The sequence below is a fragment of the Hydra vulgaris genome, chromosome 04 (genome assembly GCF_038396675.1).
Source record: "Hydra vulgaris chromosome 04, alternate assembly HydraT2T_AEP".
Classification (NCBI taxonomy): domain Eukaryota; kingdom Metazoa; phylum Cnidaria; class Hydrozoa; order Anthoathecata; family Hydridae; genus Hydra; species Hydra vulgaris.
In genome coordinates this window covers 31,922,501-31,939,323 of record NC_088923.1, presented here as the reverse complement: position 1 = coordinate 31,939,323, position 16,823 = coordinate 31,922,501, and the positions used below count along the sequence as shown (strand labels likewise).

The 16,823-nt window shown below is 26.8% G+C and overlaps 1 protein-coding gene across 2 annotated transcripts in view; it reads right to left on the bottom strand.

Moving 5' to 3' along the window:
* Positions 1 to 16,823, bottom strand: part of LOC100212617 (meckelin) — a 40,941-nt gene that overhangs the window by 4,004 nt on the left and 20,114 nt on the right. Inside the window, exons 6-8 of one of the 2 annotated variants that reach the window (XM_065796084.1) lie at positions 5,405 to 5,783; positions 4,480 to 4,809; positions 4,163 to 4,342 (exon numbers count right to left, since the gene is read on the bottom strand). In XM_065796084.1, the coding sequence (XP_065652156.1) occupies positions 4,163 to 4,342; positions 4,480 to 4,809; positions 5,405 to 5,783 (889 nt within the window). The remainder of the gene's footprint in view (positions 1 to 4,162; positions 4,343 to 4,479; positions 4,810 to 5,404; positions 5,784 to 16,823) is intronic. The other variant, XM_065796085.1, reaches the window with a different exon arrangement.

Here is a 16,823-nt window from a genome sequence, read left to right as displayed (position 1 = left end):
TAATTTAGAATGCCACCTTGAGCAATTTGGAGATGCCAAAGATGTAGCAGTTAAAATGATTGCAGATCTAAGGTCGTGAGTTTGCAGTTCTTTTGGAGCCAAACAATCCTAACTTTAATCCACTGCCAAGTGTCACATGTCTTCTTGACCCCTTTTGAGCATACACAAATCAGAGAGTGTGCAATGACAAACATTTTTGTTATTTCTGTCCATTTTTGTCAAATGGACAGAAAAATCAAATATCCGTGTCATTCGTAATTTGAGTTTTCTTAAAACTAAATTCTAGTCTAGATGATAATCATATAATTAATACACCCTTTATTTTCAAAATATATGATATTATTAAAGTCAATGCAATAGCTATTCATTAGTTTTTATTGTTACCAAATTTGAAAAGCTTTTTTTTTTTTAGTTTCATGATTTCATAATTATTATGATAATTAAAGTTTTTAAAAGTTTGGAGCCCTAATGACAGGTTGTTGTTGTGTTTTTTATTTTATTTTTTGAGGAGGAGGGTCGGGGGATCTGAACTCTTAGCCACAGCACTGGGTGTATAATGTTACATTTAATTAGGTTTTCTCATTTTTGTGTTCGCCATACTGGAACCAGTTACTCATGTTCTTCTAACCATTCACATTGTTTTTTCAGAAGCTGCAACTTCAAAACTGCAATTTCATTTTAACTATTCAGTGTAATAAAACTTTGCAGAGATAAACTACTAAGGATATTTTTCAAAAGACAGTACGTAAAGTTGCACTGAATAAAATAAAGTCATACAGAAAATTATTATTGAATTGATAATTTGACAGCATGAAAGACAAAAGCATCAAAATAACCTGGCCAATGTTAGTGTTAAAGAACTCTTCAGATAAACAGTTACATTCAACACTTTGATTCTCATATCATTTTTTTGGAAAATCCATTTTGTTAAGTCAACAGCGCACAATTCAACTTATTATTTTTGATACTGTTTAAACTATACAAACTGAACATTGACAAAGTGAACTGCAACTAAAAAGACTTTACGGAGAATTTTTGTTTATTGGAGATTTTTTATATTAATAACAGTCCAACTTTATTTTGTCATAATGTTTTTATGTAAAGTTACATTTTTTTGTATGAACTACATTTATTATATATTGTGTTAATAAAAAAATGTTGCTATAATATGTCATTTATTAAAAACATGCTTAGTAAATTAATAAATATTTGTCCCTTCTCCTTGCCTATTGAAAAATTTTTTTTTTTTTTGCAAGTGCAAATGTCTGGATCTATATAGCAAAGTAAACCCGCAAAAAGCCTAAATATTGGTAATTTTATTCTGTCTTCTTTTAAAATCAAGTTCAGGATAGATCCACAAGATCTTTTTTGAATCATTTTTGAATTAAAAAAACTCTTCCTGTTACCTTTTAGGAAAGAATAAAATTCTTAAACCCAGTTTAATGGTTTTATATATACATAACCAATAAAAGACAAGTACCAAAAAACAAACAAGTGCCAAAATTTCAGTCAAAACTAAGCTCTTCTGTCTGGAAGTATTTCACAAAATCATACTATTCAGCTTGTGAAGCAAAATCTACCCAGTGCAATTCTTATTAAAATGTAAAGGTTGGAGCACATCAGGTCTGATTACCCAAAAGAGAACTATCCATAGTATAATACTGAAAAAATAAGAAATTAGATGAAACATCTGTTGCAGAAGTTCTGAAAAAACAAATGAACCTAGACAAACTCTTTAAATGTCAAACCTTGACTGAATTGTAAGCGAAATGTGCCCTTAACGATGCAATACATGAGTTTATTCAAAATAATGGTTTCCAGAACGCCTAAAAGTTGCAAAACTAGTTCTGTTGTTTTGTTAAAAAAACAAGAAGCTGTGTGATGAAAAAAACTGATGTTTTCTGTGATGTTTTTACAACCAAAGAATTAGTTAAATTGACAGACTTTGGGTTAGATTTTACCTACATAATTGCATCTACTCCCGATAGTGCTGCAGCAATGTAAGAATATGGATGGATAACTTCTGTAGTGAGTCAACTGTGTCATAATCAGGGCATTCATCTGGCCATAACTGATGCTTTCTACAAAAAGTCACATACCTGCGACAGCCAAACATGTTTGAGTGACAAATCAAACAAAGAAAATGCAGATTAATATGATAGTGCAAGCGATTCCGAAGAAATTTTTGGGAATTTTTCAAAAGTTTTTTTTTTCTTCAAAAGAAGGTAATAATTAGTGATCAATCGAAACAGAAAAAAAGTTGAAACTGAAATAAACCAAAATTTCAAGTACTCTAGTTCGGTGCTGAAACCAAAACCGACATTTCGGCAAGTATTTTACAGAAACCGATACCAACATTTTGGCTTGTCAAAATTAATTTTATTAGAAAAATTTTATTAAAAACATAACTTTACATTTGTTGTTTTTTTAAACTCTTATTATGTTAGAATGGATTACACTCGTATCAAAAATTGAAATTTAATACATTTTTAGTTAATAACAATATGCTTTTAACTTTTTATTTAAGGTGCACAGATTAAGCCACTGAAGAAAATATTTTTGCTTCATTATCAAGATTTTAAGATTTAAATGTAAAATTATGGCTAGTCATCATTTTAGATCATCATAGCACTTTGAAATATTTTATGTTTATAAGAAAAAAATAAAAAAGTTTAAAAACACACTTCATTAGTTGGTAGCGAAAGTTAATAACTAGCAGATTTTCTCAAACAAAAAACAAACGTAAAGTTATATATATAATGTCCAAATAGAAAAAAAGAAATCTTTACTAGAATTATTATGAGTCAATTATGCTAGATCCAGCAACAATTATATATGGATGACGTATATAATTATTGTTGCATAACACCACTTGTATTTAATTGCAAATATAAAAATAAAAAGTTACAGCTATTAAAAAGTGTTTTGAATAAAAACAATCATTATTTTTCTCTGCAAACCAAGATTTTGCAGAGAAAATCTGTTTTTCTAAATTAGATAAAAATTTAAAATTAAACTTTTCAGTTTTCGGTGTGTTTTTCGACTGAAATTTCGCTTTTTACAGAATTAATAAAAAGTAACGAAACCGAAATTTAGGTATTGGTTCAAATTCAAATTTCGACCGTTACCAAAACCGATACCAAAACAGAATTTTGGTTGATCACTAGTAATGACTCTGTAGTAGGTCCGTACAAAAAAATGTACGTTTAATAATTTGTTGGTTTCTTCTATTATTATTATTATTATTATTATTAATATAACTTTTTTTGACAATAATAGGGCTTTAATCCTAAATGCTAAAGATTTGAACACAAATATCTATACAACTTAACTTGATGGTAAAAAATTGCATATTTGAAATCAAAATGAGAAATGAAATCAAAATATGAAAAATATATTGTTTGCTTAGCATCAGAAAAAAAAAATTTTTTTTGTTAACCTGTGTAATATATTCATATTCATATATAAATATGAATATTAAAGTTACCATCAAAGATTTTTTTGTCAATCATCAGGTATTTTTTTATCCTTGAGCTTTCCAGCCATTTTTAGTATCATTACAATGTAAATTACATATATATATATATATATATATATATATATATATATATATATATATATATATATATATATATATATATATATATATATATATATATATATATATATATATATATATATATATATATATATATATATATATAAGGAAATTAATTAACAATTAATTTCCTAATTTAATAACTGACTATTTGGTTAAATAATCAATTATTTAATAATTGGTTACCATCCCTAGAAATTACCTAACATAACTTTGTACTTTAACAGCCCCTGAAATTAGGAAAAATGAGGTCAGCAATAAATTGCTGACTTCAAACTGTTAGAGATCAAACTCAAAGGGTTAAACATAGAAATTAGGTCATTAAACATAGAAATAGCCATTAAACATAGAAACAAGGTCAGGGATTTTTTGTTGACCACGAACACTTGAAGTTTGGTAGTTAGGTTTGCATTACTGAATACTGACCCTAACTCCAAGAGCTGCTTTAGTGTATACTTACAAAAGTTTTAGATAATTATATCAATGAAAATGTAATTTCTACAACAAAATGATGTCAACAAAAAAAAAAAAAAATTTATTTAAAAAAGATAAAATTTTTTTTACTTTTTTCAAGTGGGGATTGCAATTCCAAATTAAAAAGCTTTTCCATAAGGAGCTTTTCTTTAACTATGTAATCATTATCACGTAAAGCATGCTCAATAAATGTTGTTAGGTACTTGTTCATGGTTTCATAAGCATGCACGCTTAGCTCCAAAAAAGGGGGAAGAGAACTTCCTGGTAGAGCTACAAATATATGACAAATATTAGAATATTTAATACTTAATTATTAAAAATATTTTATATATTACATGGTAACATGCTTTAAGTCATTAAACTAAAATTAAAATTGACACTTATATCTTTTTAAAATAATATCCTACCTGGATTTTGCTTTGCAGAAGTTGGATTTCTTCTTGTATTATTTTCATTTCTTATCATCAAAGGTTGTAAAATTTTTTCATAGGTTAAACGAAATTTTGATGTAAGTGTAAATTCAAACACTTGATGATCACTGTTGGGTTCCAAACCTCTTTTACCACATAAATTTTCCTCTTCACGCTGAAATTGTTTAAATAACTCATGAAGACTGGTATCAGATCTGCCATGAATTGATCTTCCATGTATATAAAAGCCATATTGGGAGCAAGGCATAATAAACAAACTGATATTACTCAATGAACAAAAGTCAACAAAATCTCTCAAAGAATCACCTAATGAAAAATATCAAATAAGAATGAAGCACCATGTTCATCATAATTTTGACAAATCTTTAGGATTTTTTAAAGGGGACAAACGCTTAGGTTTTTTTAAAGAGAACTTTTAACATACAAGCATTTCTTTTAAATGTTTTTAGATAGTAGGAGAGCTGCCTGGCCGATTCCATTTTAAAACCTTGAGTTAACTATAATACCTGTTTAACTAAAATACTCTAAAACAGACTCCTATTAAACTGTAAAAAAAATTTGTTGTCATGCTTCTAATTTATCTGAGGTTTCTATCTACTTTTATCTACGTATCTACAAAATATTATACAAAAGCTTTTTGAAATGCTTGCCAGATTTTGCCAGAAAAACCCTGATTCTAAAAAACTTATTACAGTAAGATATATCAACTTAAAAATAATCTTTATATTATTTCAAGCTTATTGCATAAGTATTTTTTACTGCAGTTTAACTACACATAACTGGTATGTGTAATTAAACTGCAGTAAAAAACACTTATGCAATACAAAAATAAACTTATGCAATACAAAAATTAACTTATGCAATACAAAAGTAAACTTATGCAATACAATAATAAACTTACTTATAAATCTTTCATAGAAAATCCCAAAAATAATTGATTGTGTAATGGCAATGCCAAAAAACAAAAAACTTATGACTGCAAAGCGTAACGTAAAACTATACTCTCCAACATAATCTATGCTTGTGACAGAGTACCGAGTTATTGGATCTGTTGTACACAAGTACTCAAATCCAAAAACCTTATGGAATAAAAGGACTAAAACCAATTGTAAAGTTGGTTTAATTCTTCGTATTGATTGCAGTTCTTGCCATTCATTTGCAACAAATAAGGTGCGTATTATACTGACTGGTGTTAAAACATTATTTTGAGAACCATTTTCTATTGTAGTGACAACTCCTCGAGGTCGTTCCCAGTCAATAATGAACATGTCAACATTTATCTAAAGCATAAAAAACTAGATAAAAAAGGTGGCTTTTAAGAACGTCCAATCATTTCAGTCACATTTAAAAAAAAAATAACTATAAATAATAAATAAAAACATAATCACAATATGTATTTGCAAATGGTAATTCATTTAATATACCAAACACCAATTTTACTAAATTAAGTGCATATAAAAGATTAATTCTAAAGATTGAAGAAAATTGATTCAATTGAATGAACTCTTTTTTATCTGATAGAAAACAAAGAGTTGTGGCCGGTGATGTGTTATTATAGGTAAAAGTAAAACACTAATAAACAATAAAAGAAATTTTGGTTCACTTTTACTTTAGACATATTATTAATAACCTGAGCCAACTTAATAATTAAAAAAAGTTACATGACAATTATGGTAAAGTTATAGTCAAGGTTAATAAAGAAACACACACAAGTTTGCAAAGTGATGCTTTTCGATACCATGAAATTTATAAAATAATCTTTAATCTGGCAATAACTTGAAAAATGCACTTTAGTTTTGAAAAATGAACAATCACACATTTCAGTATAAAACCTTAAATATTTTATGAACATTTAAGTTTTATTTTAAATAATTTAAAAAATTAAAAAATACAACAAAATATTTGCAAATCCAATTGTCTTGCATCTTGACTTATGATTTGACAATTGATATGAAAATTAAACTGTTTAAATTATCCTTAGTATTTTTTTATCTTAGTTTTTTGAAAGTTTTAAAAAATAAATTCTCTCCAGAAGCAACACTTATTGGAATTGTTAAAAGTTTTAGAAAATAAATTCTCTCCAGAAGCAACACTTACTGGAATTGTTAAACATATGAGAGACAATAATTAAAATTATGGGTTTATTAAAATGACGAAGAATTAAGATACAAAAATTCTGATAAATTAATATACAAAATTAGAGCCTCCATTTTATCAACTAACATTTTACTTTACAAGTCTGCTTCCAGCCTCACAATCATCAATAGATGTATTGGTGTAATCTTAGAATCTGTCAGAGGAATTTCTAAATGTACTACATATTTTTTTAAACTCTTCTTTCCCATATTTTAAAACCTTCCTAAAAACCCAAATCATGATTTTTTTATATTTAAATCTATATTTAACTAAAACTTAATTGAAATCTGCTAACTTGAAACTTGATCTGAATTAAAAAATACCTGAAAGAAATCTTGAACCTATTAAATTAAAAAAAGAAATCTTGAATCTGTTTGATGATGTATAACCTGTTAATCATCTCCTTAATAATAACTGAAATGTTGTTTTTTTCTTTAAATTTTTTTATAAATTTCTGGAGACTTTTTATCTTTTTTTTTTTTAATAAAACTCTGAAGATATTGATTTTCTGGAGAAAGTCCAAAGATTAGTGTTTTTACCTCAAATAAAATGCACTCAAATTTTATGTTTCTGTGTCGAGCAACTTAAAAGTTTTTTAAATGAGGAAAGTGTTGTTGATATGTCTGACCTACTTTGAAGTTGCAAGACTTACTTATAGTTTAAAGTTACTTTGAAGTTGTGAGACTTACTTAAAGTGCAAAGACTTACTTAAAGTTGCAAGACTTACTTTAAGTTGCAAGACTTACTTAAAGTTGCAAGACTTACTTAAAGTTGCAAGACTTACTTTAAGTTGCAAGACTTACTTTAAGTTGCAAGACTTACTTAAAGTTGCAAGATTTACAAGTTTAAAGTTACTTACAAAGTTTGAACTTTACTTACAAAGTTTACTTTGCAAAAGTAAGGAAAGATAAATCATATCAAAAAACTAAAGTCACTAAATTTATAATCTTTTATCAAGTGACTCCAAGTAAATTTCACTTTTGACTATTACTCCCAATAAGAGATATTTGTTATTGATGTATCATATGTAGAGCAGTCAATAGGAGATATTTGTTATTGATGTATCATATGTAGAGCAGTCAATAGGAGATATTTGTTATTGATGTATCAAATGTAGAGCAGTCAAGGATTATAAATCTTTTTATATTTTATTCACTTTATAATTTTCATTTTGGATAGTTTTACTTAGATAATGTTTTTTGATTGGCAATTCACTGGTCCTGCATTATTGGATTAAAATTTCTATTTTCTAAAAACTAAACCACAGAAAATCATTTTTCAAATTTTATACAAACAAATTTTTTCTTGATTAAACAAATTTTGCTGCACTTCATGGATGTGTACATTTTTTACTTGGTAATTTGTTTAGTTTAGTTTATTTTACTGATAATTTTTTAATAATTACAATGTACAAATTATATAATTAAATAAAATTAAATAAAAATTAATTAAATAAAATGTACAAAAAAAACAACAAGAAGACAATATATAGTCTTATCACCAAGTCAATATCTATAACATATTCTACAAAACCGTAGCATAAATATGTCTAAAAAAAAGACAAATGTTAAAAACTTAGGAAAAAAGAAAAAGTAAATAAAAATAGCAATGATCAAAAGTGCATATATACATAAAAGTGCATATATACATAAAAGTGCATATATACATAAAAGTGCATATATACATAAAAGTGCATATATACGAAAAATAAGAAATCGAAAGCGAGCAGTCAATTTGACCAGCTAACACATGGAATTGACAGTCAATTATTTTTTTTAGACAGTCAAAATTTTTAATCTTTTCATCATTCAAGTTTTTATCTTAATAATAGTACTTTATCACTTTCTACTAAGTTAAGATAACTTATAATAGTTTTGTTATTCGTCATAGGGGGAGACCAATTTGATTTTTTATGAAATGGATGCCTCGTTATCTCTTCGGTCCCAAAATAGAGTTGTTGGAGAAGGGTCGTTTTAAATCTTTCAAAAGCTGTTATGTAAATATTAAGTGATGTATTTGTAATTGAAGGAACAAAATTTAATCCTAAATTTAAAAGCTCTTTTTCATCGTCTATTAGGACATGTTTTGATATGTTAGTAACTAATTTATTATTAAATTAATGTGAGAAATTTGACTTAGCCTTAATGATATCTTTATTATACTGCCTCATGTTGCTATGTGGTTTTGACGAAAACAATTTAGCCAGAGTAAATGGTACAAAATTTCTTTTTTTGGTAGATGGAGTAAACAGTTTTCTTTGTTGATCCTAGAGAAAAATATTTTTTATAAAAGATGCCTGTAATTACCAAATGCAACATTAGTAAGAGGTAACAGATAACTAGCGAAGATAATCTAAAGTCAAAAAAAGCAGTGAGACAGCAAACAAGCATTAATGCTTGTGGATTTGTAACTAAATGATAGACACCATAAAACTATAAACTTAATGGTAACATAGACGTAAAATAATCAAACTAAAAGAAATTTTCACAGTTTTAATATTAGTTAATACATGTTCAACCAATAAACTTATAAATAATTTAAAAATTTTTTCATGATAACAAACTCCCTGCCAAGAAGCAAAGATTACTCTACGCTTTGAATTAAAAGCAACCTTAAAACCATATCTTAATGGAAACCCAAAAAGCAAAGTTTTCTCCACGGTCCGAACTAAACACCACTTTGAAGCCATAACAAAACAACGACAAAAAATAATACATCAACAAAAAATCGTTATTTTTATATCGAAAGCCGCTTGTTTATAAGAATCGCTCTTATATATACTTATATGAATCCTAAAATGAAAAAACAATCTCACATGATTACCACATATACATAACATACAAACCTGCATTTAACATTCCAACCACATACTATATATTAAACGAAAATATTACCTAAATAAGAATGAGTTCAAACAAAGATAGTTTATCTTAAAAAAGAACAAAAAGCATGCAAACGATGTAAAAAGGCTATATGTGCATAAGGGTGTATAGGTGTAAGTCCGTGCTGTTTATGTCGTTCAGTAGAGCCTTGTGTTGTTAGCGTAAAAGATTTATCTCTTAACTACACCAAGCCAGCCCAGTCATACTCCAGAAAACCATGATGGATTAAACACCTATGCATGGATATATAACCGACTTATGACTAAAACACTAGCCCATGAGTCTTCCAGAGACAAACAACCTCTTTTGCGGTGACATTAATTGTGATTTGGAAAATAGTCGTGCTCGATGACCGTAACACTAACCTTTCCGGGCTAGGCCCAATATTATTTATAAACTGCTTAAAATGTTAATAATGAAATAACTCTTGCGGACATTTTTATTCAATTAAAAAAGGAAGTTTGGTAACATCCAAGTAATCCACAACATCCACAAAACAAGATTTTTACTAAATGTATTTATTTTTTTAAGAATCCTATTATAGAAAGTGCAAACGCTCAATTAGTTATTTTAAATTTAATTATAAACCATTCATTCATTTATTGCAACTTGCGCCACAAACTTACAAAAATATAAATAAAAAGATTTAAAGAAAAAACCAAAATCAAATGACTAAGTACAGTTAAAAGAAAAATATTAAACACAATATTTTAATAATATATCATTTTAATAATGATATTATATAATATTATTAAAATAATGGATTAATTATTTTTCTTAAATAATAACAAAATTAAAACTTTAATCATTTATGAAAAAAAGATATCACTACCAGTAAAATGAAAATAATCTAAATTAGTTAAGCAAAAAAATTAATACATCTAGTTAACGTCATATATAATACCTGTCAACTAAGCGAATTAAAAAAGCTTATCGTAAACAAAAAAAACTTTTTAAAATGCTTTTTCAAAATATAAATGGTTTTATGAAATTCTAATTAATGCTTTTTCTAAATTACATCCTGATTGTTTGTCAAATCTGGTTTCTCAAAACTCTGATTATTTTTTCAACCAGTCAACCATGACCAGCAAGAACTCATTTTGGGCGGTTAAAATAGCAACTTTTATCATTTAATGGTCATTTTTTTCTACACTCTGTGTGTGTATATATATATATATATATATATATATATATATATATATATATATATATATATATATATATATATATATATATATATATATCAGAGTGTTAGCCAGCCTGATGGCACCACCTATAACACGGTTTCCCAATTGGTTTAAAATTCCCAAATGTTCTTAAGATCATGGTAAAAAAAAAAAAATTAAATCAGTCCCAGATTTAAAGTGTTGCGCTAGACTAGTAAAAAACGCAATTAGTATGCACGACAAGGAAATTAATTAAGTTAATGAATTAAGAATTAAGATCGATTTTTTAATGTGAAAAAATGTGTCATCATTAACAAGCAAGATCATTCATTCGAAAATTGAAAAAAACTTTTTTTTAAATTTTAATTGACGTCAGTTATTCTCCATTTAAGATTGTTCAATATGTTTAATAAATTATTTTATTAATTTATTTTTGTTATTCGAAAACTCTTTATCTACATTCTTGCAGTTTATCTTAAAGTTACAAATAAAATTTGCATATTAATAAATATTATAACTTAAAATAAGTTATCAACGTTTTTATAATAAAAGATTTATTAATAATTTTGGTAAAATAAATTACCTGGTAAAATTTAATTAAGTTGAAACATCTGGTATAGTATTTAAACTTATCCTTATAAATTTCTTATAATAAATTACAATATTTCTAGGGGTTATATATACCCTCGTTATTCAAGTAATATAAAAAACCCGTTAAAAAACAAACAAATAATAAAACTTCAATGTAATGTGTTCTTGCGTCTTAAATAAGAAAAATAAGGTTTCCAAAACGACGATTTGACGAAATCACCGTCGTCTTCATTCAAAACCCCTTCATTTGGAGAACACTGGTGAAACTGTATTTCCAAGGACTCTCTCACTTTTCTTTTAAAATAGTCTACCTCTACTTTAAAAGTGTTGTTTTTATTCCAGCCAAAGGCACCATGGCAATTTCTGGAATGCCCCGCTATGGCTGAATTTTTCCATTTTCCCTCAAAACTATGTTTTTGATGTTGGCAAATGCGAGTTGAAATCTTGAGTTTTGTTTCACCTACATAGAGCTTTCCACACGAACACTCTAGTTTGTAGACTCCTGGGTAAGAGTTGTTGGGAAGTCAAAGCTTGTTTTTTTGAGTTATTAATTGTTGAAGGTTTTTTGGTGATTTAAAAACTGGAGTATAGCCTGCACTTTTAAATATCTTTTTTAATTGATTACTTAATTTTGGTATCCATGGTAGAGAAATATAATTAAGTTCTAGTGTTTTGATGTTGTTGTTGTTGTTTTGTTGATTATTTTGCTTATTGTTTTTTATTTTTTTGACAATGTTTTGAAGTATTTTTTTATTATAACCATTTTCAATAAACATTTCTGTTAGAAACTTTAATTCATCATTAATGTGTTCTTTACTGCATAATGCAAAAGCTCTTCGGATAAAACCTTTAAACACACCATAAATTATTTTTGGATCGTGACAAGAATGCGGCTTTATTTGCACATTAGTTATTGCATCTTTGCGATAGATATTAAAAAGATATGTTTCAGATTTGTTATTTGTTATTGAGAGATCAAGAAAATTTATTGCGCGTGAATCACTTTCTTTTTCAATTGTATATTTGATATTTGTGTGTTGATCATTTAACAAGTCGAGAAAATGTTCTAATTCTGCCTCATTAATAAAACGGGAATGGATATCATCTACATACCTTTTGAATGATTTTACACATATTGGTGGTGTAAGATATTGTGCCTGTATTAACGCTTTTTCTTCATAATGTTGCAGAAAACTCTCTGCCATTACTACCATTAATGATAAACCTATAGGACCGGCATCTTCCAATGTGTGTATGTTGCTATCATGTAAAAAAATAGCAATTTTACAAACACAAATCTAAAAGTATTTTTATTTCTGAAAAAGTTAATTTTGAAATATAGACAGGACTGTTACGGAGTTGTTCTAATAAATTATCGATTGATTCTTTAACTGGTATTGAAGGGTAAAGATTAACAATATCGAAGGAATTCTTGAAATTCACCAGGACCGATATACCATGCATGATTGAGCACATTCAACAAACTGTTTTGAATTTCGAAGTTTTGTTTTGTTAAGATTGGAGGTAGGTTGAATGAGATTTACTAAATAATTTGATAATTTATATGTAGGTGATCCTACTGTGCTTACTATAATTCGCATTGGGTAGTTATTAGTTGGTTTGTGTGCTTTGATGACACCATATAGTCGTGGAGGACTGGCGTCACTAGGATAAATTGATCTATATTCATTTTTTGTAAACTTTGTTTTCAGATTTCGTAAAGTATTCCGAACTTTGCGAAGGAGTTTTTGAGTTGGATCATAGTTTATGATTTTAGATTTTCCGAGTTGTTCTTCAATTTTTTTAAGAGCATCGATTTTATTAATTTGAACAAAGCCTGATCATTTATCGAATGGATAAATACTAATTGTATTGTTAGACTTAAGTTCTTTGAGAGCTTTAAACTGATCCTTATCTAAATTTGTAGAAACCGGTTTATGCATTTTCAAAACTTAAAGTACATCTTGTCTAAGTTTATTTGCATCAGTATTTTTGTTTGAATATTTTAACTTTAAAGCTGCCGTTTCAGTTATACTTATTATATCCATATATGGAACTTTACTCGGAATAGGAACAAAGTTAGGTCCTAAATCAAGTAATTTTTTGTGATGTGTTGGGATATTATCAGCACATAAATTAAGTGTTACCTCTTTTATAAACTTGTACTTTCTTTGGTTATCATTATCTTTATATTGACTTTCCTTGATTAATAAATCAAATTTGTTTTTTAGCTTATTTCTCGATTGCAAAAACATATACTTGTAGGACTTATTTGTAATGTTTGTAATTTTTTGAAAATCTTCATTATTTACACATGATTTTATAAGTTCTTCTGATTTTTTGATTCAAATTATGTTGTTGAAATATCTTTTTTTTGCTAGCTTTTGGGTATGTAGAAGTAGATCTTTTTTAACTTTTATCATTAAGCATTTACTAAATTTACTGTTCAGTGGATTTTTTATACGAAGAAATCTTGGGATGAAGAAAAATTATGAAGAAAAAGCGTTAATACAGGCACAATATCTTACACCACCAATATGTGTAAAATCATTCAAAAGGTATGTAGATGATATCCATTCCCGTTTTATTAATGAGGCAGAATTAGAACATTTTCTCGACTTGTTAAATGATCAACACACAAATATCAAATATACAATTGAAAAAGAAAGTGATTCACGCGCAATAAATTTTCTTGATCTCTCAATAACAAATAACAAATCTGAAACATATCTTTTTAATATCTATCGCAAAGATGCAATAACTAATGTGCAAATAAAGCCGCATTCTTGTCACGATCCAAAAATAATTTATGGTGTGTTTAAAGGTTTTATCCGAAGAGCTTTTGCATTATGCAGTAAAGAACACATTAATGATGAATTAAAGTTTCTAACAGAAATGTTTATTGAAAATGGTTATAATAAAAAAATACTTCAAAACATTGTCAAAAAAATAAAAAACAATAAGCAAAATAATCAACAAAACAACAACAACAACATCAAAACACTAGAACTTAATTATATTTCTCTACCATGGATACCAAAATTAAGTAATCAATTAAAAAAGATATTTAAAAGTGCAGGCTATACTCCAGTTTTTAAATCACCAAAAAACCTTCAACAATTAATAACTCAAAAAAACAAGCTTTGACTTCCCAACAACTCTTACCCAGGAGTCTACAAACTAGAGTGTTCGTGTGGAAAGCTCTATGTAGGTGAAACAAAACTCAAGATTTCAACTCGCATTTGCCAACATCAAAAACATAGTTTTGAGGGAAAATGGAAAAATTCAGCCATAGCGGGGCATTCCAGAAATTGCCATGGTGCCTTTGGCTGGAATAAAAACAACACTTTTAAAGTAGAGGTAGACTATTTTAAAAGAAAAGTGAGAGAGTCCTTGGAAATACAGTTTCACCAGTGTTCTCCAAATGAAGGGGTTTTGAATGAAGACGACGGTGATTTCGTCAAATCGTCGTTTTGGAAACCTTATTTTTCTTATTTAAGACGCAAGAACACATTACATTGAAGTTTTATTATTTGTTTGTTTTTTAACGGGTTTTTTATATTACTTGAATAACGAGGGTATATATAACCCCTAGAAATATTGTAATTTATTATAAGAAATTTATAAGGATAAGTTTAAATACTATACCAGATGTTTCAACTTAATTAAATTTTATAAAATTATTAGCTGGTAAAGTAAACCAAAAATAACAATAAAAAAAAAATTAAAAACTTGCAATAAAACGTATTATATATATTATATTTGCGTAAAATATAAAAGAAGATAATTAAATAATATTATAGTATTATTAATTATTAACCAATATTTACAATAATTACAGAAATTAATTTTTTTTTAAATTTACAAATACAAAATTCACGTAGATATTTAATGTATATTTGTAAATTGAAAAAAAATAAATCAGTTTTTGTATATGAATATAATTTTTACTTAAATACCGAATTTCTAAATATTTAAATATGCCGATTAAATTTAGTTACTTCCCTCGTGCGGTGAAAGAAACTCGATCTGCCCATTAAATGTCTTTGTTACTTACTCGGTGTAGTTAAGGCAATTTTAAAATACTATAGCGTCTGTATGGTATTTCGTTGACTACTACATATTTCCGTTAAATGATCAGGTCTGTGAATCATGAAAAGACGAAAAAAAATTTAAATGATAAATTTTGCGGTATCATAAAATATAAATGTTTGAAGCAAAAAACCCAGACCGTAGATTCTCTTTTTTTTTTTAAATCTTCTTAAAATCCGAATCGCCTGTCCAAATTCGAATAAGATTTTAAACAAATACGATTTTTAGGTAAAATGAACATAATAGTTTAAAAATATAATCTGTTCTGATCATTTATTGGCACTTTTTCTTGACTGCAAGTTCTTTTTTGGTCGGAATTCTTGTACTTTTTGTAAAAATTGATAGAAATATTGTACTTTGACAACTATATAAAGCTAATATAGGTCAGAACCAATTATAACTAGGATCTATAGTAAACTAAATGTTAACGCCAATGAGCGAAAGTAATTTAAAGGCTCCAAAATGGTATTCTTTAAATTCACAATTAGGGGTAGTAAAAAAGATTTGAAAATTATATAAAAAAGAGAAAAGTTTCTTCAAATATTAAAAAATCCTGAAGCGAAAAAAAATATAACATCTAAAGCTTTTGTTTGGACATAATACGCTTATAAAAAAATGCTAATTTCAAATAAATAAATTCGAATGTAAATCGCCTTAACTACACCGAGTATTTAAATTAAAGTAGCATTATATTTGACGGAAAATGGCGAGTTTTGAGTTTTTGAATTTAAAGTTAGTAAAATTTCGGAAACTTTAATTTAACTTTCATTTAAAAGCTATCGATTTAAAAAAGTTTTTTAACTTTTAAATTTATCTAATGATAAAAATTGTAATATAAAATATGATAAACAATAATACGATTACCTATGCAAAAAAGTTAAAAAAAAATTGTTTAAGTATTTTAAAATTTTTAGTTTTGAAATATTAAAGTATTTAAAAACTGAAATATTCAAAATCTTTCCATATAATTACGGTTGCCAAACGTCTCAATTTTACGCAAATTACAATTTTATAGATTTTACAAACCTGTAATAATTTTTTTTTTTACTGTTTCCTTCGTAAAAGCCGTAAAATTCTGGCATTCCTACGTATAATGTATAGTGTTTTTTATTGACTGTCGTCAATTAAAAAGTTGTTTTAGCAAGTTAAAAAGTTACAAGAGGATCTTATAAAATTTACTATTGAAAATGTTACTTTTCAGGAGAATGACCCATATATATATATATATATTTATATATATATATATATATATATATATATATATATATATAAGGGATGTACCAGAATTCTATTCTGGCCAGAACTCTGGCTGGAATTTGTGACTTTTACTTATTTTTTATCTTTTTTTTTTTTAAAGACATGTGACACAGACTGTGTACATTAAATCATTAAACCTTTGTCCTACAGGGCAATGAAGAAATATAGGTAAACTTAGGTAAAAAAAAAAAACAAA